The sequence below is a fragment of the Dipodomys spectabilis genome, unplaced genomic scaffold (genome assembly GCF_019054845.1).
Source record: "Dipodomys spectabilis isolate Male_0828 unplaced genomic scaffold, ASM1905484v1 ptg000061l, whole genome shotgun sequence".
Lineage (NCBI taxonomy): Eukaryota > Metazoa > Chordata > Mammalia > Rodentia > Heteromyidae > Dipodomys > Dipodomys spectabilis.
The window spans coordinates 1,143,248-1,167,222 of NW_024870738.1; the positions used below are offsets into that span (position 1 = coordinate 1,143,248).

The 23,975-nt window shown below is 40.8% G+C and overlaps 2 protein-coding genes across 3 annotated transcripts in view; one reads left to right on the plus strand and one right to left on the minus strand.

Annotated features, from left to right (window-relative positions):
- LOC122108510 (holocytochrome c-type synthase) overlaps positions 1-14,058 on the plus strand; it is a 32,278-nt gene extending 18,220 nt beyond the window's left edge. The window contains exon 8 of the mRNA XM_042680443.1: positions 13,946-14,058. Within this exon, the coding sequence (XP_042536377.1) occupies positions 13,946-13,954 (9 nt within the window). The 3' untranslated portion in view covers positions 13,955-14,058. The remainder of the gene's footprint in view (positions 1-13,945) is intronic.
- Positions 4,485-23,975, minus strand: part of Arhgap6 (Rho GTPase activating protein 6) — a 434,012-nt gene continuing 414,521 nt past the window's right edge. For both annotated transcript variants that reach the window (XM_042680437.1, XM_042680438.1), the window contains exons 11-13: positions 8,409-8,683; positions 6,815-6,895; positions 4,485-6,519 (exon numbers count right to left, since the gene is read on the minus strand). In XM_042680437.1, coding sequence (XP_042536371.1) covers positions 5,819-6,519; positions 6,815-6,895; positions 8,409-8,683 — 1,057 coding nt within the window. In that variant the 3' untranslated portion in view covers positions 4,485-5,818. The remainder of the gene's footprint in view (positions 6,520-6,814; positions 6,896-8,408; positions 8,684-23,975) is intronic.

Below are 23,975 nucleotides of genomic sequence, written 5' to 3' on the forward strand. Positions count from 1 at the left end.
TAGGATTATAGGCGTGAGCCACCGGCGCCCGGCTCCATCTGTTTTTTATTGGTTGAAATGAGGTCTTGAGGTGAACTTTGTGCCCAGGCTGGCCCCAAACTGAAATCTTTATGCCTCACAAGTGGCTTGCATTGCAATCTTGAGTCATTGTGTTCTGGCTTGAGCCTTATTCTTTTAAGACTCCAATAAATAACCACAATTTCAGGCCTAAATATTATCCAAACAGCAAGTGGCACAGTTTGGTATCTTGTGACTAAATCCTGGTTCCACCACTTTCTAGCTATTTGACCTTGGACAATTCATTTGAAGTCCCTCTGAGTTAATCATGCCCTGTCGGAAAATTAGGAGGTTAGATAAGTTAATGTATGAAAAACAAACTAGGGTAGAAGTCATTCATAAATGTTAGCAAATACTACTTGCATTCCATGAGCAGAGATTTCCCATTTTTGTTTCTAAAATGGTCTCACAAGGTTTATCAGTTACACTGCCAATATTGACTATTTGCTACATGGCTGGTTCTAGTCTAGGTATTTTCTTACATTATTCTCAGAACAATCCCAGGAGTTTGGTGTATTATTGCCTAACTACTCTAAAAAAAAGAAAGGTGCAAAAGCTTAATTGCCCAAGATCACCAGCAGCAATTGGAAGGCAGAGCAGTAGTCAAGCCCTGTTCTCCCCAATTCTGGGGCCCACCCTTGAAATACTGATTTTTATTCAGTGCCTGAGTGTTCATTGAAAACTAACCAGAGAGCACAGAAATATACATTCCTTACCTGTTTTACTGTTAATATTTCAGTCATAAGAATGAAAAGGCAAGGTGTCATGAATCACTCACGTTTTCATTCTCATATGACACAGGACTAGGGGGCTGTGTGTCTCTGTGCTTGCTACTAGCTTTTCCTCAGACTCTTACCTTCCATTTTTTAATTAAGAAAATAGATCCACATCTCTGTGTTTTCTAGAAGTTTGATGGCCTTACATGTTTTTCTCCACTGAATAATAGATAGTAAGCTACTGTTTCAATCACATCTGGCTCTCTACTACTTCAGCCATGCCTCCAGTTCACAGTAAGATACTTGATCATATTTAAATACCTTTATTTAGCCAAATGACAGATGTCAGTTCTTTGTCCTGTCCACAGGGAACAAAGAAAATGATAGTCCCCACCCTTAGAGGCAGAGCAGGAACAACCTCTAGATAAAACCATAAGGCAGCAAAAATAACACAACTATGTTATTCATGTGGGGGATGGGATGATTTGAGCTAATTTTGCAAGGAAAATAGTGTCTGACTGAGTAGGAAAAGCAGAGGAGAGTATTTGTGGACCTTAGGCTGAAAATGTGAAATTGTGTTCTATATATACACAGTGGTCCTGTGGAAGGGAAGAATAGCCAGGATACTAAGTTATCTAAAAGCAGAAAAGAGTGAGGCATTGGGGATGGACCAAGAGAAGATATAGATATGCACACCAGAAGGACAGCAAGATTAGCATCCATGTTGCAAAACAGGAAGAAGCACTCTGGCCAGAGAGGAGAGTGGTGGCTGGTGGGAACATGGCTCAATGTAGCAATAGAAACATACAGGTGCTGTCGTGGCACCAGAATATCAAGCAGATCATTAGGAACTGGTTAAGATATTAAGGGTGGAGATTAGGTTTGCCAGATTTAGTAAACAGGTGCTCAGTTCAATTTCAATTGTCTAGCAAAGAATGTCTGTTGAAGATAAATATGTCTCATACAGTTGTTCAGAGAATAAATCATATATATACATATATATGCACACATATTTTTTGGTGTCGGTCCTGGGCTTTGAACTCAGGGTATGGGCAGTGTCCCTGAGGTTTTGTGCACAAAGCTAGTGCTCTACCACTTGAGGAATAGCTCTACTTCTGGCCTTTTTGGTAGTTAATTGGAAATAAGAGTCTCACAGATTTTCTTGCCTGGGCTAGCTTTGAACTGTGATCCTCAGATCTTGGCCTCTTTTGTAGCCAGGATTACAGGTGTGAGCCACCCAGCACCTGGCTTATGAATCATAGTTTTGAGTATAAGTATGTCCCAGATTTTATATGGGACACAGTAATGTTAACACTCTATCATGTGTCTAACATTCAAATTGAACTGGCTGCACTGTATCATGTTTGGTGACTTTTCTACCTGAGAGCTGCTAAGGTCGTGTCCTGTGTTTTTAGTCTACCTGTGCATGCCCTGGCAGTAATAGCGGGGCCTTTGCTTGGGCTGTATGGGAATTTTCTTACTAGGGACATTTCCAAGCAAACCGAGATGTGTTGATCACCTTAGCCTAAAGAGATAATGGTTGGATTGAATTTAGAGAATCTTTTGACCCTTCTGCATCTTAGTGGATGGAGGGCTACATCAGATTGGGGGCAAGGCTGCAACCCAGAGGCCACTCTTTGTAGTTCAGCATGTCTAGGCTGCCATTTGTATCTAGATTGTGCCAAAAAATTCCAACCTTTATCAGAACTTTCTTTTGCTTTGTACTTTTTCTCTTGGAGGAATTTTGTTGACTTAGTTGTGTTTGAAAGTTCTCTGGCCAAGAGGGCCTGTTTTAATCTCTGTGGGACTCTTCTTCAATCATCTCCTTTTCTCTGGGTTCAGTAGAATCTACCTCCTGTGGTTTGCTTATCAGACCAACAGACTCCGTGGGCTTGGACTTTGTTCTGACATCTCTATATGGAATCGCAGTGCTGTTTCTCTGCCCAGCAGATGTGTATTAAAATGTGCATAAGAAAATAAGCAAGCTGAGCAGCAAGCTGGGCTTATTTAGAAGTTTTTTTTTTTTTCATTTTACACATACCCCATCGCTATAAGGTTTTTTTCCTCTATAAAAATCCACAACAAACATGTTAATAAGTACTTAGATCAAGACAAATGTATATTTGGCTATTTCTGCCATCACCATTCTGGCCCCTTTACTAAAGACTCAAAAACAATAATTGAGTATTCACAGACATTGAGATATCTGTGCACATTGTAGCTTTCTTTGTGCTTCTATGATCCCCCTACTACTCCCCCTCCCTGTTTCTTATGCTGGTACTGGGGCTTGAACTCAAGGCCTGAGTACTGTCCCTTAGCTTTTTCACTTAAGGCTGCCACTTGAGCCACATGCTATTCCAGATTTTTGGTGGTTAATTGGAGATAACAGACTCTTGGACTTCCTGCCTAGGTTGGCTTTGACCTACCCAATGATGCTCAGATCTCAGACTCTTGAGTAGCTAGGATCATAGGCATGAGTCACTGGTGCCTGGCTATGATCTCTTTGCTCTCTAGGGATAAATAAGTTGAGCAGCATGGTGAAGGATTTTTGTCCAACTTGAAAGACACTTATTTTTTTTCTTGTCAAATACTATACCACATGTTATAGGGTATTATCAATGACTTCAGTTACTACTTAAGTCTTTGAATCTCGTGTGTGCTTTAAAAACAGCATATAACCCTCTGTACATCACCTTTGCAATAACAATAAATTTAAAAGAGTAACAGTGATTAAAAAAAACATGTATTAACTAAAAGAAGTATCGTGAAAAAACAGTATGTTTAATATGATTAAAGACATTGAAGAAACAAGCTTTCATTTATCAAGCTAAAAATAAAGTCATGGGCTTAAAGAGACAAAGAGAAAGGGGAATGGATATTGAGATCTATATTTCTAAACTGTTTACTGCTTATTTTAGATCTGACTATTAGCAGACGGAGATACCTTTCATTAACTTCTTTGACAGATACTAATGTCATTAGATCTGAAAGACCTTTCATTAACTTCTTTGACAGATACTAATGTCATTAGAGCTGAAAGAACTATGACAGCATAAATATGATGAGAAGGGGGCCTCATGTGTTAGGTATGCCAGTTTTTGAGGAAGGGCAAGAACTAGTCAGCCTAGGGTCCAATTCAAAGCAAGAAAGCACAGGAGCAGGATGAGAGTGGGTGGCACCTACAATCCACTATCAAGTGGTATTTGCTGTAACTTTTGGTTGGATCTGGGAAGCCAGGAAACAAACAAGATCAGCCAGAATGTCCTTGCAGTCTGAGCTTAGCAGTAGTTCTGTGCGTGATGGCAGAGCCTGATGATCATATAAATCAGTCCTTGAACATGACTCATTACAGGCCATTTCTAGAGATCCTTATTGTGGTCTTGAAGCAAATTGGGCCTCTAAGGCTTGTAGAACAGATGCAATTTAAAAAGACTGCATTGAGGGACAATAGGTGGGAAATGTAAGTTTTAGTTAAGTGGAAAAATCATTTTCTCCATGACAGTTGAGGAAATCAACCTTTACTTGCAACGAACTTCCACATGCTTTAGTGTTACCAAGTTGGTGTCCCCCAAGCATGAGACATTTTAAAAACTAGTTATTGAACCATATATGGATATGTATAGAATTGACATTATTGGGTACACATGTGGATAATGAAGTACCTATCTGGAATGGGGTGTAAGAGCATTCATTTGATTTAAAGCCCAGAACAAAGCTTTTGCTTAACTTTTATTCATCAGGCACAAGACAGAACTTTAAAGAAAACACCACTGAAATTTTTCATTGCTAACATGAAATTTAAGTAGCGCATTTTATAAAAAAATCATTTTCTATAATTTTCAATAATACACATTCCCTTCTGAAGTGGAAAAACAAAACTCTGAAAACACTGAAGCAATTTGCCAATTTGCCACCTGTTGACCAAAAATGTTTTTTTGGAGTTGAATAAAACATCAAATTACTGAGTACAGTACGAACACTTTACAATACACATAAAATTACTGAAGGAAATGTTTTCTCTGCCTTTAGCACAATGTAAGTACAAAGCTAGAGTGGTTTTTTTTTTTTTCTCTCAAATACGATTTAATTTACAAAGAATTGCATATAACTGACCAATACTGATTACAAGGCAAAGAGAAAAGCAATGTTCTATAATTTTAATGTGTATTTAGAGTCTAACATTTTATAGTTGGATTCCAGTTTGTAGTTTTGAACAACACAAAAACTCGTACGTCATAACTATTTATGGCCTACATAAAATTGAATTTAACTTAAGTTGGAATAGATAACTTCTTTGGTGGGCATGGACTTTCATCTGAATAACTGAATCTTTTCTAAAGGGGTTCTGAAAATATATTTCATAATATACCAAATTTAATGTTTTCCCTAAACTTTCTCCATATGAAAAACACATTCAGAGATTATAATTCTTTTTAATTTCACTGTGCTAGAAAACTATGGCTTCTTGGTTTGGTTTGGTTGGTTGGTGTTTTCCTTAGGTATTGAAGGAAGGGCTGTCACCCCAGTTAAAAAGCTATGGCAAAAGCACAGAAAGCCACTTGTAGGTATTCTAGAACACTGTAGAATCTCGCTGTGTATTATATCTCATGGTGTAATAGAAAGTGAAGTGATTTTCAAAATGGTTCTTTTTGTCTTCTCTGTGAATAGATCATACATAATCTGTTACAGAATATACAATAGTCAAAACTGAAGACACATAAATACAACAAAGCTATATGAAAGTAAGAATTTTATAGAGAGCCAATGTGGGTAATTTTTAGGTTGGATATGGTTGTCTGGTTTTGTCCTTTTCTAAGGCTGGCTACGCAATAGAATTGTATCATAAGGTGGCGAGGGTAGGAGTGCTCAACATCTGTCAGTGGATCTACTTTCTCTTGGTGTTACTTTTTTTGTTGTTTTAAAAAAATGTGAAAAGAAGGAAAAAAAATAAGGAAATGTCCAATCTCCATCGGCCACGTGTTGGCATCTGGGCGAGAAGGAAGTGTGTGGTGGGCAGGGTGGGCTCCAGCTGCTGGCGGGTGGGCTCATACCAGCGTTTCCGGGAGGGCGTCTGGGTTGTCAGTGGACAGCAGCTCCCAGATCTGCCACCGCTCTCGCTGCCAGTCGAGCCAATTGGCGTCCCCCAAGTGCGGACGGTTGTGCTCGCTGCTTGGGTGGGGGGAGTAGGCGCTTCCCAGTTTTTTCAGTGGGGCCTTAGGCTCCTGGGATGCCCGCTGGCCTCTCCCCTCCGAGGCTGTTCCTGAGCCGCCTTTGGGCCTCTGCAGCTTCCACAAGGGAGGCTCATTGGATGGCTGGGCCAATCCTCGGGAGAGCTTGCCCTGTCCAGGGTATGGAGGAGGGGGCCTCCTGTCATCCCTGCCACTCTCCCGTGGTCTCTGGTGCGAAGGCTGGGCCCGGCTCTGCGGCCCGGCCCTGTCCAGCTTGCCCTCTGTGAGGTCTTCAGCACTGCTTAGGGTCAAGTGTGGCTCAGATCTGGCCACTGGCCGCCTGGCCGCCCCACCCCCACCCTGGATGGGGGGAGTGCTGTAGACTCGCGATGTGGGATGGTGGACACGGCCTTGCACCATGGTGGCCGCCGTCTGAGTCCTCCGAAGGACCTGAGTGCTGCTGTCCAGCCCTGCGGAGCTCCCTTGACATCGAGGCCAATGCTGGGATAGGTTCCCTTGGGAAAGGGAACAAGGCCTCTGTCGCAGGGAGCTGCTTTCAAAGATGTCACTATAGGAACCTGGGAGCCAGAGAGAGGCAAGGGTGGGAATTAGTTCATGGAATTGTCCATCCTGTTGCTTTCTTCCCACAGCCCTGTTTCTACAACCTGGCCTGGTGGCTCACACCTATAAGTCGTAGTTACTCAGGAGGCTGAGATCTGAGGATCCTAGATTGTAGCCACCCCAAGTAGGAAAGTCTGTGAGACTATCTCCAATTAACCCCCAAAAAGCTGGAAGTGGAGCTGTAGCTCAAATGGTAAAGTGCCAAGTCCTGAGTTCAAGTCCTAGCACACTCACACACACACAGTACTCCACCTGTCATTCCTGGGTCTTTGGATCCACTTTTTAAAGTTGAATGCCATGTTCCCCAGATATTGAAAGGCTCCTCTGACATATCTAGGAAAAAGAATAAAAAGTTATATAATACAAACATGTTAAAGTAAAAATAAATATTTCTCTGTTTTCTATACAGAGTTCTGTATTTAACATTGTGTTGGATGCAAAACAACACAGTCCACATTTGCTTTTCAGGAAGTTTACTGGAGACATACAAAACATTCTTTCTCTATATGGTTGGAGCCATGATCCCCAGAACCTATTAAGAAGTCACATTTTTTTTAAAAAGGACTTTGGGGAAGTTGTGGAATTGTGATTCTTGAGATGGAATTATTTTCCTGTGTGACTTGGTTGGGCCCAATGTAATCACAAGGTTTCTTTAAAGGAGTCAGAAGATTCTCCTATGTTACTGCTTTAACACAGAAATGTATAGATGCTGGCAGTAGAACACATTGACCCTACAATTCCCAGGAGGGAAGGCAGCCCTGCTCACACATCTGATGTATGACCTCTGAAGCCCTTAGGCAGCAAATAACGTGAGTTGTTTCAAGCCACTGTTTGGATAATGTGAGACAGCAGTAGTAGGAAAGGTATATAGTGGATCTGAGTGGCAACTGCCTTATGAGCTGTAACCACATGAACAGAGAGATGGAGGAGCAACGAGAACAGTTTCTGAACTCTCCTAGGAGACACTCTACTATTGATATCAACAGATTCTTTCCAGCAGTCTGGGCAGGAGTAGTGACAGTGTGACTACCAGCCTAGTTCCTCTCCTTTACTATCCTGTGCTGGAATCCTAATTATGAGAAGCAATGAGGAGAGGAGCAAAGATCTATTGGCATTGTTCCCATGCTTCATAGCTATGTCACATGGTCCCTAGGAGAGCCTCAGTAGGTCATGTGACAGAAGAGGTGAGAAGTGAACATGAGGTTCCACATCACACATCAGGCAGGGTTTAGTCCATGTGTAGTGCTGTGGTAAGAGGTTAGTGGATTAATTAAGCCCAATGAGTCAGACACTTTTGTCATTATTAGTCTCCAAAAGCAGGAGGAAATGGGCCTCCACTGTGCTCAGCCACTCATTTGAGATCAGGTTGAGTTGGAAGTGGCAGAGCAGATTTTGGACTCTGGGTCTCCTTGGTATCCTTGTCATTGGATACTGACACTATTTGGTTCTGGCACGTTTGTTTTGTGAGGAGGCCCTCAGTTTCTTTTGTTGTAAATGTGACAGCAGCAATCAGGTGGCATCTTAGGTTCACAAAGATGCAGCCCAGAACCACCAGCCAGGACACATAAAATGCTTTGGCTGTTGGAGGAAAGTTATCAGCTGGCAATATGATTGGCCCTTCTGAGCATCAGTTACTTCCCATAAATTTGAAGGTCAAAGTATGGGCTTCAGGAACCCTCCAAGACAATGCCTGGGATTCCTAGCCCTTCCTCTTCCTAGCATGTGTTTAGCAGGTACTCAGTAAGTGCTCATTGCATCACAGAAAAGTCCAAAGTGCCCTCACCGGGTACTACCTGCAACAAGGGCAGAGGCATTTAGTTTAGCCAGTGGCAACTGGACTCATTACCTTTTACAAGCCTTGGTCCAGGAGAACTTTCTCTTGACTTTGACTTTGGCGACGGCAACTGGCCCACCAGCATGTACTGCTCTGGAACTTTATAAAGTTTCTCGGAGCCCCCCGGGGCCCTGTCCTCTTGCATAGCCAGCAGGGAGCGTTCAGACAGTACTGGGGAGTTGTTGTCATAAGGGGAGATGTCTCCACTGGAGGCTTTGTTGGAATCTGTAGATGAATGCCTCCCTCCCAGGGAAAAGGAAACTTCCGACGGCAGCATGTCAGGGCTTCTGGCGCAACGAGAAAATTACACGTGTGTAAATGACCATTTACTCAGATCGAACAGGAGGAGAACAAATGGACATGGGGGCTAAACCAAAAAGACCTTTTGATCTACATTCCAGTACTTTGGCATTGATAAAGTGAAAGAACTTCCACATACTGTCAGTAGATGGCAGCAAAACACAACAAATGAAACAGACCGCTCCCTGCATAGTATTTGTCAATATATGGTCAGCAGAGGGCAGCAAAACCTAAGAAATGGAACGAAACAAGCCAGGAAAAAAGAGGCAGATGAACAGTTGGGTCCTTGTATTCACCAATGTGTGGCCAGCAGAGAGCAGTAAAAAACGATGTAACAGAAAATGTCAGCCAGGATGAAAGACAGACATGAATGCAGATGGATCCCTGAATTCACAGTGCATAGCTGAAGTGCCCCGTGGATTAATGCCTGATTGCATTTGAAAACGAAAGCCTTATAATCACTATGTATTGAGCAAAGAAAATTGGTAGATAACTCTACCTTCCTCGGTTCAAAATTAATTCAGATAAAACTATAGTTGATACTTGAAGTTTATGGTGGTTTTATGGACAACCTTTCTTGTCTCTCAAAAGATTCAATATACGTAAGCTTCCTGAGATGAAGATGATACTTCTCATGGGAATAACTGCTTCATATATAAAAAGGGGGCCAAAAATAAGTATCAGACTATCAGTGTAGACATTTAACACAATTCCACAGGGCACTAACACTTTCACAAATTTATACATGACATAATTAGCATACTATCCACTTATATACATGGGAGTGAGTTGTTACAGCAACAGAAATAACTGAAAATGTAAGTGGAGCAGGAACATGAAAACTTCAAACATGAAAAGAACCAGGTAAAGTCTTACCTGGAAACAGCTTTATTTTCTACCTTCCTTAAAACAGTGGCCCTGACATCTTAAAGGGAAATGATCAGAAGTTGATTAGAAGTTCCAGAACCTTGCCCTCTCCCTCCCTTCCCTGGGCCTAGTTTGCGTCTCTTTATTCATCTTTGCTTTTCTTTGGTTCTGTTTTTCAAAACAAATCCTTGGGGTCTTAAGAGCAGCCGTTTCCTAACCAAATGGTTTTGTGCATGCAAAATGGAGGGAGTATGCTTAGCTCACAGGGGCCCTAGTGCCCTGTGGGGTTGGCAGCAAGGGTTAGTACCCAGAGGAAACACACCCCACCCAGCCTTTGTGATACACCATGCCCGCCATCTAGGGAGGCAGCCAGCACTTGTGTGGACATTTCCTACCCACACAGAGTAAATAAGTCCTTTCCTTGCCTCTTCTTTAAATGGATATCAGGCAATCTTATGGGCAGGAGCCAGAGGACAGCCATGAGGATGATTTTCCAGACCTTTAGACCGCCAGTGAATGTGAAGAAAAATAAAGGAACTTAACTATATCTGCTGGAAAGTTGGAGGGGGGGGGGCACTATTTAACCACCGTATTTAATTAAAGGGAAACAAATGCCCTAGTTCTAGCTAAGGGAACACAAAACAAAACAGTGGGCACTTGTAAGTTGTCAGTAGGACTGTAATTGAGGACAGTTTATTATGAAAATGGGAAAAATTGGATGTGTTAAACTAACAGAGGTCGGCTCAGAATCTGACCAGTTGGCTAGCAACTGTATTATAGAAGTAATTGCTTTTGTTTTTCCTGCTCAGTTGATATTTTTGAGCTATTCATGAAAACATTTTATGCCTACTTAGTAAAAATAAGTCATAATTTTACATCAGTGACAGCAAGTAGAGCCTTCTTGTACGGATATTTTAGAGATGTGAGTCAATTTGTAATCCAAAACAAAACAACTATCAGGCTAAGAATGCTGCTTTGATGATGTTGTTTTTGCCTTTCTATTGGGAGAAAAGGTTGGAAAGGTCATATTTTAGCTCACAAACTCCACAATAATCCTCATGTCTTGTGTCTTGTGCATCTTATCAAATATATTGAAGAAGACATTTAAAAAATGTTGTAAGGTACAGATTGTTAGGAATTGTGTGGGCAAAGCTAACTCCATGGAATGACTTTTCTTTTACATCTTCTTACTAGGGACATGTGGATTACTACTGAGGAAGTGAGTTATTTTCTCCCTATGGACTCATGAGTCATGCAATAATTAATGTCTTTCTATCTGCAATGACAGCTTCAAGGAAATGAAGCCCATATGAGCTGTTGTGTGGAAGCGTGTGTGTGTGTGTGTGTGTGTGTGTGTGTGTGTGTGTGTGTGTTTTGTCAGTGGTGGGGCTTGAGCTCTGGGCCTGGGCACTGTCCCTGAGCTCTTCAGCTTAAGGCAAGCACTTTACCACTGGAGCCACAGCGCCCCTTTCTGTGTGTTTTGTATATCACCATCAACTTAGGGCTTTTCCCCTCCACATTCCCACTCTCACATTCATAGGAGGTTGTTCTACTTCACCAATTTCTTTCAAGTTGCTTCAGAAAACAGTGTTTGTACAGGGAAACCATACTTTCATTGATTGTTACGAGGATAAGTGGGTTGCAGGAATGGTAGTATGTCTACCGTGTAGTGTTTGGTTTGGTTAAACAAGGATGGTTAAGAATAATGACACAATGAACTCAAGTTGATACAGCCCTTTTTCGTCCATCTTCATAGCTCATGTTGAATGGGAAAGAGATGGTGGGAGAGATGAAAGAAGGAGGGGATCATTGCTCCCGTCTTCTTTCCTCTGAGTCGACCTCACAGAATTTCGTGTAGTGGTTATGAAAGGAGAAAGTGTACTCACCGTGGTGGCACCTCACTTGGGAACTTGGTGGAAATGTATTCTCAAGCTCCATTCTGCACCTATTGGCAGAACTGGCTACATTATTGGCAGAGCCCAGTGCAAAAGGAGCACGTGGGACACCATGCTAAAACAAATGAGGAATTTCAAGAGAGCAATAGCAGACCATTCAAACAAATACGAGCCCCTTCTGAATGTCATGTGGCAGCCCAGGAGGCCAGCTGTGCTTTTTTGTTGTTGTTGTTGTCAGTCATAAGGCTTGCACTCTGGGCCTGGACACTGTCCCTGAGCTCTTCAGCTCAAGGCAAGTACTCTACCACTTGAGCCACAGCACCACTTCTGGTTTTCTAGTGGTTATCTGGAGATAAGAGTCTCATGGACTTTCCTGCCTGGGCTGGCTTTGAACTATGATCCTTAGATCTCAGCCTCCTGAGTAACTAGGTTTACAGGTGTGAGCCACCAGTGCCTGGCCAGCTCTGCCTACTGAAAGGAGAACCCTAGGGGAGGAACAGTAGATTGTGTTTAAAGAAGTACAATAGAGGATGCCCATAGATGAGCATGTCCAGACACCTTCCATTCCTCTCAGTCCATAGATACAACAGTGGGATAAGGGTCTGCTAAGAGCCAAATCAGGACAGATAGGATAGATAGTGGCTCAAGCTGTGGTGTTTGCTGGACCTGAAGTGAACAGGATGGCCCTAATCTTGGAGTGGCTGGGGCCTCAGTCAGGATGCAGGATACTCTGTTGTGGGGGGAGTACTTGCTGAGCTGAGGGAAAAGGCATGGGAATCCACCCTGACTTTCCCTGCTCTTTTGGTTGAGTCTCTGAAGTGTGAAACCACAGTTGGAGCCGTAGTCAGAGAAGAAACTCAGGGAGGAAGCTGGAGTGAATCCTTCACAATAGAGGGGAATGAGTTGCTTCATAGTAGACACAGGCCATGAATCCCCTTGTGATGCTGGGGTCACAGCAAGAGACATAGAGCCATTCAATGAAAGATGAGATCACCACTTATACCTCACTATGGCAGTGAATACACACTGTGTATACATGAGGCAAGCAGCTTGAGAAATACATGACTAGCCCTGTGGCACATAACAAGAGTAAACATGGATGGAGTTCATCATGTGTTTTTTTTTTTAAAAAAAACAACTGTCCTTGTTCTGGATCTCAGTCTAGAAATGGACAAGAGAACAAGGAGCTAATCACTTGTTTTCTCTTTCTAGCAGAAGAGATAGTAGGGATTGGGACCCTTGTAAAATGTATTTGCTCAATGGTATTTGATATTGCAACTCAGTGGTAAAAGGCTATATTTTGTACCTAACATTAATGGCCTTATTAATTTAAAATATTTTCCTATGTATCATTTATTTTCTCAACAAAGGCTAGAAGGTGGCAGTCAAATTTGTAAGTACCCATGTCAAAGAATTTCCAAATCACAGAAATCACACTCTCCTTAGGCATGGCTGACAATATAAGACAATCAAACACAAACATCTTCTCTTTGATTTGCTTGTAGCAGAATCCAAATCTAAGAAGATAGTTTTGAGTAGGAGCCCTAAGTATTGGTATTAGGGTACTTATACATTTATTTACAGAACAGGTTTACTTTGACCAGTGATTCACTAAAATGAGGATTAATCTAAAGCATTTATTTACTAGCTTATCTTTCTGTGTCTTGGATTTTAATAGACTGTTGGATTTGATGGGTTGCCTCTTGACATGAATTTGGGCCCAAATGTCTCTAGTGGTTTCTCTTTCCAGATTCACATTACCATAGGTTGAGGTACAGAGCATGGGGTGGATGGGTTTTTCTGTCAGCATGGGTTGGCCTCCAAGCATAGAGATTTCCCCCAATTAGATCCTTAAACCTCAGGACACTCCACAGCATGCATGGCCAGTCTCAGCTAATCAAACACACATGGGATGAGCATGGAGAGTGAATCACATTCTCACCCTTAGCTGGTCCCTCCAGGTCAGGGTGTAACTACGCTGGCAGGGTACTGTGGGCAGGCCTGCACTGCCGCCGGAAGTACAGAACTCATTCTGTGGATAAATGGAAAACTCCGGTTCAATCACCGGATGTGACTAGCCCAGCCCCTTGCGGAGCTGTGTCAGGGAGATACGCTCCCAGAGATTTCAGATGTGCATCGTCTTCATCCTTGGCTCAACTGTTCAACTGATAAATTCCAAAGCCCATAAAGCAGCTTAGACACTACTAATCCTGGAAGGAGAAGAATATGCTGCCCAAGCAGCTCTGGCATTATGGAGACTTTCACATTAGTCATGCTTAACTTCCCTCACGCAGAATCCTAGAGAAAAAGTAGCAAAGATGGTCTGATATGGATCATATCTCACCACTGGATGATGAAGCCAGCACCTTGGCCATTGGGTTATATTTCTCTCCTAATTTTTAGTCCGTAGTATTTGCCTCCAAATAGCACTTAGAGAACATTTATGACAGGTCAAGATAATGCTGTCTTTCATCATTTCATTTACAGTGTACCTGATAAAACATCTTCAAATTCATATGTTATAAATGTATGAGGAAGCTGTGAATCATATTAAAGATATTAGAAGGAGCAAAGAGGTAATCGATTCTCTTGAAGGTACAATTACATTTTTCTGAATTGATTTGACAAATTATAGTAAAAGGAAAAAAGGAATCATAACCTATCTTGCATACATTTCATGGATATATGGAAGAAGACATCTTTGAAAGATTTAAGTGAATTGTTTACATGATAATTCATCTAATAAGCTAAATGAAATATTACTAAATTACAGCAAAGCCTCCAGAATAAGAAGGAAGACATCATCATTCAAGAGACATAAGCACCCAGTTGAAGAAAGCAATTATTTCTGGGCACTAGTGTTTCATGCCTGTTATTCTAGCTACTCAGGAGGTTGAGATCTAAGGGTCCTGGTTCAAGGCCAGACTGGGCAGAAAAGTCTATGAGATTCCTATAAACAATTAACCACCAAAAAGCTAGAGGCATGACTCCATTGGTTGAATGCCAGCCTTGAGTGAAAAAGCCAAGTGAGAATTTAAGGCCCTGAGTTCAAGGCCCCTCCCCCCCAAGAAACCCAATTCCTTTCAAAATCCTAAATGCTATATTTTAAGACAACTATAGAATTCATCTATGGTCCTCATTCACTGGTTACTAGTTTTTACTATATTTTAAAAATAATACCAATAAAACCTTGAGAATTTTCTTAACAATATTAACCTACAATGCAATTTAAACGACATATTTGCCTTATCTGTATACTTTCTCCTTGAATGACATTATGTTTGTTTTGCTTTGATCCTGTCCTCATCATATAGTAGAGAAGATGGTCTACGTAGTTTTCATCTTATATTTCTGGGATAATCTATGAAGTCTGATGGAACAAAAGCAGGATTTCTTCTATATGTTCAGAGGCTTCCATTTGCAAAGTCAGCAGCAGTGCTGCTGGAACAGGTGCTGTGAAGTGCCTGCGCTCTTGTGAGCGCGGCGTTTACGGATCGCTCTCACGTGAGTCACGCTCATCTGCAAAGCATCGCTTACGTACAAGTCCAGGTGCATTTGAGGCACCTCAGGCAAAAATAAAACTCTGCATTCCTACACACATCATTTATGTATGGTTAATTTCTCCTGTGGAACATTAAAACAGTCAAAGCTACTGAAAAAGTGAAACCTATTTACAGTGAAATGTTCAACATTACATTAAGCTTAAATGCTTTATTTGTACCAAAATAATTTCATCATTCTCTTATGTCAGGTTAACTTAATTTAAAATTATGGAAGACTGTTACTTAGGCAAGAGAAACGGTGAAACACAGCAATTCCCTCAGTTAAAATGAGATAAGCAAGGGAAGATTTTGGAGCATGATTGATGACTTGCTTTCATTTAAGCCAGGGCACAAATTTTAACTTTGGCTTTAGGCTTAGTATACTTGGCTGAGCATGGTATTGGTCTTAAAAAAAAAATTGCTCATTTGGAAGAATCTAAAAATAAAATTTGCTAGGTGAATAGAGGATAGACTGTACATTCACACACACACACACAATTCTACACTGTTGATAAAACACCTGAAAACAAGTAAGTTGTTGAGGCAGGAGGTAGAGGAATGATGGAAGGAGTAAATAATTACAAAGGGACATGTGAAAGTTTATGTATTCGTTACTTCTCCTGATAGTGGTAGTACTACGAAAGCATACATATAACCCAAACCACCATATTTTATACCAGAAGTGCATGTCATTTCTTTTTTTTCCAAATTTTTTATTGTGATTAAGTGCTTACATAATTTCCCAAATTTCACAGTATTGTGGGATAGTGAAGTTGAGTTAAAGTCACAAACGCATTCTAATTTTGATGGGGCAAATTGTCTATCATGGTCTATAACATTTATGAGTTCTATGAGCTTTGCAATACAGTTATTTCTTCCACATTGGGTGGTATGTACATTTCTTTTGCTTTGTATAGCATCAGCTGTTCCCGCTTTCCCACTTGTTCCCTCCCTCCCATCACTGCCATTGAGTTGCTTAGTTCATTTTGGTCAATGTCCTGTGCAGCTGATGGGTCCCGCTGGTGTGTTTGTCCCTGCTTCCCTCTAGTTCTGTTTGGACCTCCTGGTTTCCCTCCAGTGTGCACATATATACCATATATGTGATCAGCAACATGGGGTTATTTAGTAGTGATTCGACCAGATGAGTGGAAGTCCTTTGTTTCTTAAGTCCTGTTAATTTTGTCGTATCACCTAACATTTTGGATTTAACGTCAACTTAACAGGGAGACCATGTGCCGTTTGTCTCTTTGCACTTGGCTTACTTAGCTCAACATGACTTCTAGCTCCATCCATTTCCCTGCAAATGCCATTATTTTGTCCTTTCTAATGGCTGCTTAATATTCCATTGTGTATAGATACCACGATTTTTGGATCCATTCATCTGTGGTGGGACATCTGGGTTGTTTCCATATCCTGGCTATTGTGAACAGTGCTGCAATAAACATGGAGGTGCATGTGTCCTTGTATACTGGTTCCTGTTGTTCAGGATAGATGCCCAGAAGTGGTATGGCTCGGTCAGAGGGAAGGTCTATATTTAACTTTCTGAGGTACCTCCAGACTGCTTTCCAAAGTGGTTGTATAAGTGTACATTCCCACCAGCAGTGCAATAGGGTTCCTCTTTCTCCACATCCCCTCCAGCATTTGTCATTGGCTGACTTGAGGATGTGGGCCATTCTGACTGGGCAAGGTGTTATCTCGGGGTTGTCTTTATTTGCATTTCCTTCACAACCAGGGATGGTGAACATTTCCTCATGTGTTTCTTTGCCATTTTTATCTCTTCATCTGAGAAGTTTCTCCTTAGTTCCTTTGCCCATTTAGTAATTGGTTTGTTAGGGTTGGGAGGGAATAGTTTCTTGAGTTCCCTCTATATACTGGATGTTAACCCCTTGTCTGATATATTGCTGGTAAATATTTTTTCCCAATTAGTTGGTTGTCTTTCTAGCTTGGTTGCAATGTCTTTAGCTGTGCAGAAGCTTTTTATTTTAAGGTAGGGTAGTCCCATTTGTCAAGTCTCTCCCATTTGTTGTGACTCTGGAACTCTGTTCAGGAAGTTCCTGTGTGTGCCTATAAGTTCAAGTGTCTCTCCTACTCTGTCCTGCAGTAGTTGCAGAGATTCAGGTTTGATGTTAAGGTCTTTAATCCATTTTGAGTTGATGTTGGTGCATGGTGATAGGCTGGGGTCTACTTTTAGTCTTCTGCATGTGGCCGCCCAGATTTCCCAGCACCAGTGGTTGAAGAGGCTGTGTTTCTTCCACTGTATGTCTTTGGCTCCTTTGTCAAATATCAGCTGACTGTAGATGTGTGGTTTTATTTCTGGGTCTTCTATTCCATTGGTCTTCGGGTCTGTTTTTGTGCCAGTACCATGCTGTCTTTGTTATTATGGCTCTATAGTAGAGTTTGAAGTCCGGCATCGAGATCCCTCCCATGTTGTCTTTTTTGCCTAGAATTGTTTTGGCTATTCTAGGTCTTTTGTTGTTCCACATGAAGTTTTGGACTGTTTTCAGAATTTCAAAAATGTACGTCATTGGGATTTTAATAGGAATTGCATTGAATTTGTATATTAATTTTGGCAGTATTGCCATTTTCACTATATTAAGTCTGCCTATCCAAGAGCATGGAAGGTCTTTCCATTTCCTAGTGTCTTCTGTAATTTCTTTAAGTTTCTATAGTTTTCATTAAATAGTTCTTTTACATCTTTGGTTAGGTTAATTCCTAAATATTTTATTTTTGGGGGGTTTATTGTGAATGGGGCTGCTTCCTTTATTTCCCTTTCTGCTTGTACATTGCCAGTGTACAGGAAGGCGGCTGATTTTTGTGGGCTGGTTTTGTATCCTGCTACTTTGCCGAAGTGATTTATAATTTCTTTTTTTTTGGGGGGGGGGGTCCGGTCGTGGGGCCTGAACTCTGGGCCTGGACGCTGCCCCTCAGCTCTTCAGCTCAAGGCTAGCGCTCTACCACTTGAGCCACAGCACCACTTCTGGCTTTTTTCTTTTTGCTTATGTGGTGCTGAGGAATCGAACCCAGGGCCTCATGCATTGCAAGGCAAGCACTCTACCACTGAGCCACCTTCCCAGCCCCATGATTTATAATTTCTAAGAGTTTGGGGATGGAGTTTTTGGGATTATGAAGGTATAGTGTCATGTCATCTGCAAAAAGGGATAGTTTAACTTCTGCTTTCCCTATGTGGATCCCTTTAATGTATTTTTCTTGCCTTATTGCCCTGGTTAAGGGTTCCAGGACTATATTGAAGAGGAATGGAGACAGTGGGCATCCTTGCCTTGTTCTTGATTTTTAGGAGAATTGGTTGAAGTTTTTCCTCATTAAGTATAATATTGGCTATTGGTCTGTCGTATATGGCTTTTATCGTTTTAAGTAATGTTCCTTCTATTCCTATTTTCTCCAGAGCTTTAAACATGAATGAATGTTGTATTTTATCAAAAGCCTTTTCTGCATCTGTGGAGATGATCATGTGATTCTTGACCTTGGATCTGTTGATGTGTTAGAGTACATTTATTGATTTATGTATGTTAAACCATCCCTGCATCTCTGGGATGAAGCCTACCTGGTCGTAGTGTATGATTTTTTTTATGTGTTTCTGGATTCTGTTAGCTAGAATTTTGTTAAGGATCTTTGCATCTGTGTTCATCAAAGAGATTAGTTTGTAATTCTTTTTTGGTTGGGTCTTTGCCTGGTTTGGGGATGAGTGTGATATTGGCATTGTAGAATGAGTTTGGGATAGCTCCCTCCTTCTCTGCTTCTCTGAAGAGCTTGAGAAGTAAGGGTATTAGTTCTTCTTTAAAGGTCTTATAGAATTCTGTTGTGAATCCATCTGGTCCTGGGCTTTTCCTTGTTGGAAGCCTTCTGATTGCTTCCTGTATCTCGTTGTAAGATATTGGCTTATTTAATTGATTTACTTCTTTTTTGCTCAGTTTGGGAAACTAGTATTTCTCTAAAAATGCATCCATTTCTGCCAGTTTTTCTTTCTTTAGAGAGTATAACTTTTGAAAATAGTCCTTTATAATTGTTTGGATATTGGGTACTTGTTGTGATTCTTCCCGTGGCATCCCTGATCTTGTTAATTTGAGTTTCCTCTCTCTTTTTTTTTTTTTGGGGGTCCGGTCGTGGGTCCTGAACTCTGGGCCTGGGTGCTGTCCCTCAGCTCTTCAGCTCAAGGCTAACGCTCTACCACTTGAGCCACAGCGCCACTTCTGACTTTTTTCTTTATGTTGTGCTGAGGAATCAAACCCAGGGCCTCAGGCATGCAAGGCAAGCGCTCTACCACTGAGCCACCTTCCCAGCCCCTCCTCTCTTCTTTTCTTAATTAATCTTGCCAAAGGTCTATCAATTTTATTTGTTTTTTCAAAGAACCAGCTTTTTGTTTTATTAATTTTATCTATAATTTTTCCATTCTCTATCTCATTAATTTCTGCTCTTAATTTGATTATCTGGCTCCATCTAGTAACTTTAGGTTCCATTTTTTTTTCATGTTTTTCTAGCTGTTTTAATTGCAACATGAGATTATTTACTTGGTCTGTCTCTATTTTCTTGATGTGGGCACTGAGGGTGATAAATTTGCCCCTCAGGACTGCTTTTGCTGTGTCCCACAAGTTTCTTTGTGATGTGTCTTCATTTTCAATGAACTGTATGAACTTTTTAATTTCTTTTCTAATTTCTTCAGTTACCCAGGTGTTGCTTAGAAGTGTGTTGTTCAATTTCCATGTCTTTGAGTAATTTCTGCAGTATGCTTTGTTATTGAGAACAAGCTTGATTCCACTGTGGTCAGATAGGATACAGGGGATTATGTCAATCTCTTTGTATTTGCTTAAGTACCTTGCATGAACTATTGATATGGTCTATTTTGGAGAAAGTTCCATGATCTGCTGAGAAGACTGTGTACTGTGTTGTTTTAGGATGAAAAACTCAGTAGATGTCAGTTAGTTCCTCTTGAGGTATGGCCTCACTTAATTTGGTCGCTTCTTTGCCAATCCTCTGGTTGGTAGACCTGTCCTTTGGTGAGAGTGGGGTTTTAAAGTCTCCTAGTATTATCATATTGGGATCTATTTTATTCTGTAAGTTTGAGAGTATTTGCTTAACATATTTGGGTGCTTCAAAGTTTGGGGAGTATAAGTTGATAATGGTAATATCCTCCTCTTGGATTGTTCCCTGTATTAAAATGTAGTGTCCTTCCTTGTCTTTTTGTATTGATTTTAATGAAAAGTTTATTTTGTCAGATATCAGGATAGCTACTCCTGCTTTCTTACTAGGGACATTTGATTGGTAGATCCTTTTCCAACCCTTCACTCTGAGTTTGTTTGTATGTTTGGCTGAGAGGTGGGTCTCCTGAAGGCAATAGATGGATGGGTCATGTTTTCTGATCCAATCTGCAGTTCTTTTTCTTTTGATGGGTGAATTAAGACTGTTAATATTTAGGGATAGTATGGAGAGATGCATTGTGATCCCTCTCATTCCCTGTTTTCCTAAGTTTTTCTTCTTTCCTTTCCTCCTGTGCTTACTAAGTTAGCCTTCTATTAATACCTGTCTGGTGTGGGTCCCTGTTCTTGGTTGCTTTCTTCAGGTTGTGTTCCCCCTCTTAGTATTCTTTGTAATGCTGGCTTATTGTTTATGAATTCATTTAGTTTTTCTTTACTATTATAAATTTTCAGCTCTCCATCGAATGTGAATGCTAGCTTTACCAGGTATATCAGTCTGGGTTGGCAGCTATTGGTTCTCAGGGCTCGTATGGTACTTTCCCAGACTTTTCTTGCATTCAGTGTCTGTGTGGAAAGATCTGCAGTGATTCTAATTTTTTTCCATTATAGTATAGCTCCTTCTTCATTTTTTGCTGCATGCAAGATTGTTTCCTTATTATTCAGGCCTATCATTTTTACTATGTCTAGAAGTGTTTCTCCTGGGATCCTGCTTGTTAGGTGTTCTATATGCTTCTGTTATGTAGGTAAGATGATCTTTTTTAAGATGGGGGAAATTTTCACTGATAATCTTGTTGAATAGGTGTTGTATTCCCTTGCTTTGATATTCCTCACCTTCATCCACTCCAATTATACGAAGGTTAAATTTCTTGGCACTATCTGCTTGCTCTTGGATTTCCCTTTGGCATAATTTAAGTGATTTTTCCATATCTGTGATTTTTTGGTCCAGTTGGTATATTCTGTCTTCTGTATCTGACATTCTAAATTCCATTTTGTTCACTCTGTTAACTATGGCTTCCATTGTGGTTTGCATGGAGGAAATGGACTCATTTATTGATTTGATGTTGGTTCTCAAAGTAGTAATCTCACCTCTTAGTGAGGTGTGTACTACCTTTATTTTTGTACTAATCTCACCTCTCAGTGAGGTGTGTACTGCCTCTATTTTTGCATGCACCTCCTGTTTGAGACCCTGCATCTCTTTCGATATTTTGTCCCTGTGTTCTTTTGCATGTTATTTCTTAACAAAAATGTTGCTATTCTGCACATAATTTCACTTTATAAAATACATTATAGTTAATGTTGCTGATGGAGTATTTAGTACCCCCTTAAATTTGGTGACTAGTGTCTCCCTTGCTCACCCCTCAGTTCTAGCCCTTCCATAACGTTTTGATTCTGTAGTCAATGGCCACATTCAGTCTACTTTATCCTATTTGATTAACCTCCTCCCCTCTTTCCTTCTATCCCTGAATGAAAGATAGGAGTGTCTAGTATAAGTACCTTTGAAGAAAAGAGCATATAATTCTAATAAATATACCAGACGATTACTTAAAAAACTGTAAGTCTGAGATCTTCCATAATTAAAAAAAATCTCTTTTAATCTCCCCTTGGCATTGCATTTTGGCTGAAGGCAAAATTTAAGTAGATAAGCACAAGAAAAAAGAAAGATCAATCCTCCTTTCACCCCCCCTTCCAATTCTGGTGTTGCATAAAGAAGAGAAAACCCAAATCAAAACAAAACAAGTTCCCAAATATCACTTTCCAAAGAGAAATAATAAGAAATAGTTTCTTGTTCTTGGTTTTGCACTCTTCTGAAAAGTTGTTTCTTTTCCTCTCCAAATTACATCTTGTGTAGTTTCCACTTGGTCTCACAGGAATGTAAAGCTTTATTTAGGTATGTGAACAGGGGTGTGTGTGTGTGTGTGTGTGTGTGTGAAACAGAAGCTTCAGGGGAAAAGTCAAAGTGTCTATAGTGAATAAGGGTTTTGCTTTTACACTTGACTTAAAATAGTTGCATTCTCCCCTGTGGATAATGCCAACTTGGTTGATATTTCATGAACACTGAGATAGCATAAATTGGTACTCAAGTCTTTGGTTAGTAGTTCTAAAGTAACCTGCCAGTAATTCTGTGTGGGGGTGGGGGTGGGGGGAACGTGCACGCATGCACACATGCGCGAGCGTGCCAGTCCTTGGAGATTGAACTCAGGGCCTGGGAACTATCCCTGAGCTTTTTTTTCCCTTCAGGCTAACACTCTGCCCCTTGATCCACAGCTTCATTTCTGGTTTTTTGGTGGTTAATCAAAGATAAGAGTCTCAAGGACTTTCCTGACCTGGGTGCCTTTGAAATGTACTCCTCAGATCTCAGCCTCCTGAGTAGCTAGGATTACAGGTGTGAGCCACCTGCATGCCCTTGGCACATCCCTACCATTTATTAAGCATTTATTCTAAATGAGATACAATAATGCTCTAAATAAAGCTGCTGCTACTTTTTGTCTTTGATTTATAGATGAAGAAATTGAGCCCAAGACATTAATGAATTTCCTAAGACCACAAAATTAATAGCAAGAGAGATGGAATTTGGATGTAGGAAATCTGGCTCTAAACTCTAAGTTTGTAAACTTGAAGTTTGTTACACTACACAAGCATGGGTTGCAGATGGGTAACTGATAGCCTAGTGGAGCTAAAACTAGGTGTCAGTTTGAGGTACTATGATTTTCCATCACAATACTCTCTGATTACAATAATCTGTTGTCATTATAACCCTTCATGACTACTTTTTTAGCTAAGTGCAATCCTCAGCCTGCTACTTAAGGGAATCTAAATAAGAAGGCTTCCTTGTGTCCCCAGACAGCTAACATATTCCCTGTTGTGAGAACATGTACCTTGCTATGGCCAGGCTCTGAGGCTATCATCTCTGGTAACACTCAGGCCTAATTACATCCTTTCTTGGCTTCCAAGTTCACTGCCAATCCTTCCTTTTCTCAGAAGTCATCCCTGACACTGCAGGTCATCTATCTTTAACGTTTAAAATTTATTTTTGGCAGTACTGGAGTTTGAAGTCAGGACTGCAAACTTTTGCTTACCATTTTCACTCAAGGTTGATGTTTTATCACGTGAACTACACCTCTAGTTCTGGCCTTTTTTTGGTTAATTAGAGGTAAAAGTCTTGAAGTTTTGTCTGTCCATGCTGGCTTTGAACCTTGAGCTTCATATGTCAGCCTTCTGAGTAGCTAGGATTATAGATGTGAGCCACTGGCACCCAGCTGTTTTCATATATTTTTTTGAACAGAGTCTTGAGTTTTGCCTGGTCAGATCTGGACTGAGATCCTCCTATTTACACTTCTTATATAGCTGGGATGACAGGCACATACCACTTCCTTTAATTTTTGAAATGAGATCTCACAGAATTTTGCCCAGGCTGTCCTCAAACTATGATCCTCCCTATCAATGCCTCCTCAGTTGTTGACATTACAAGTGTAAGTCATTATACCAAGCTCTACCCCTTCCTTTTCTTCAAACTCCCAATTGGATCAATGATCTGGAATACTGCTTCCCTTCCTTTGCAAACACAAAGACAACCTTTGAAGTCCCATGTGACTGTGAATACATAGTATCCACTGTGAGGGATCTTGGACAAAGGTTCTCAGCTTTGGCTGCTCATTTGAATTCAGGTGAGAAAATATTTAAAAGCTCAGTCAGTGTTCAGGGGATGGGCACAGTGGTACACACTTGTATTCCCAGGAATACACACTTATATTCACAGGAGTGGTA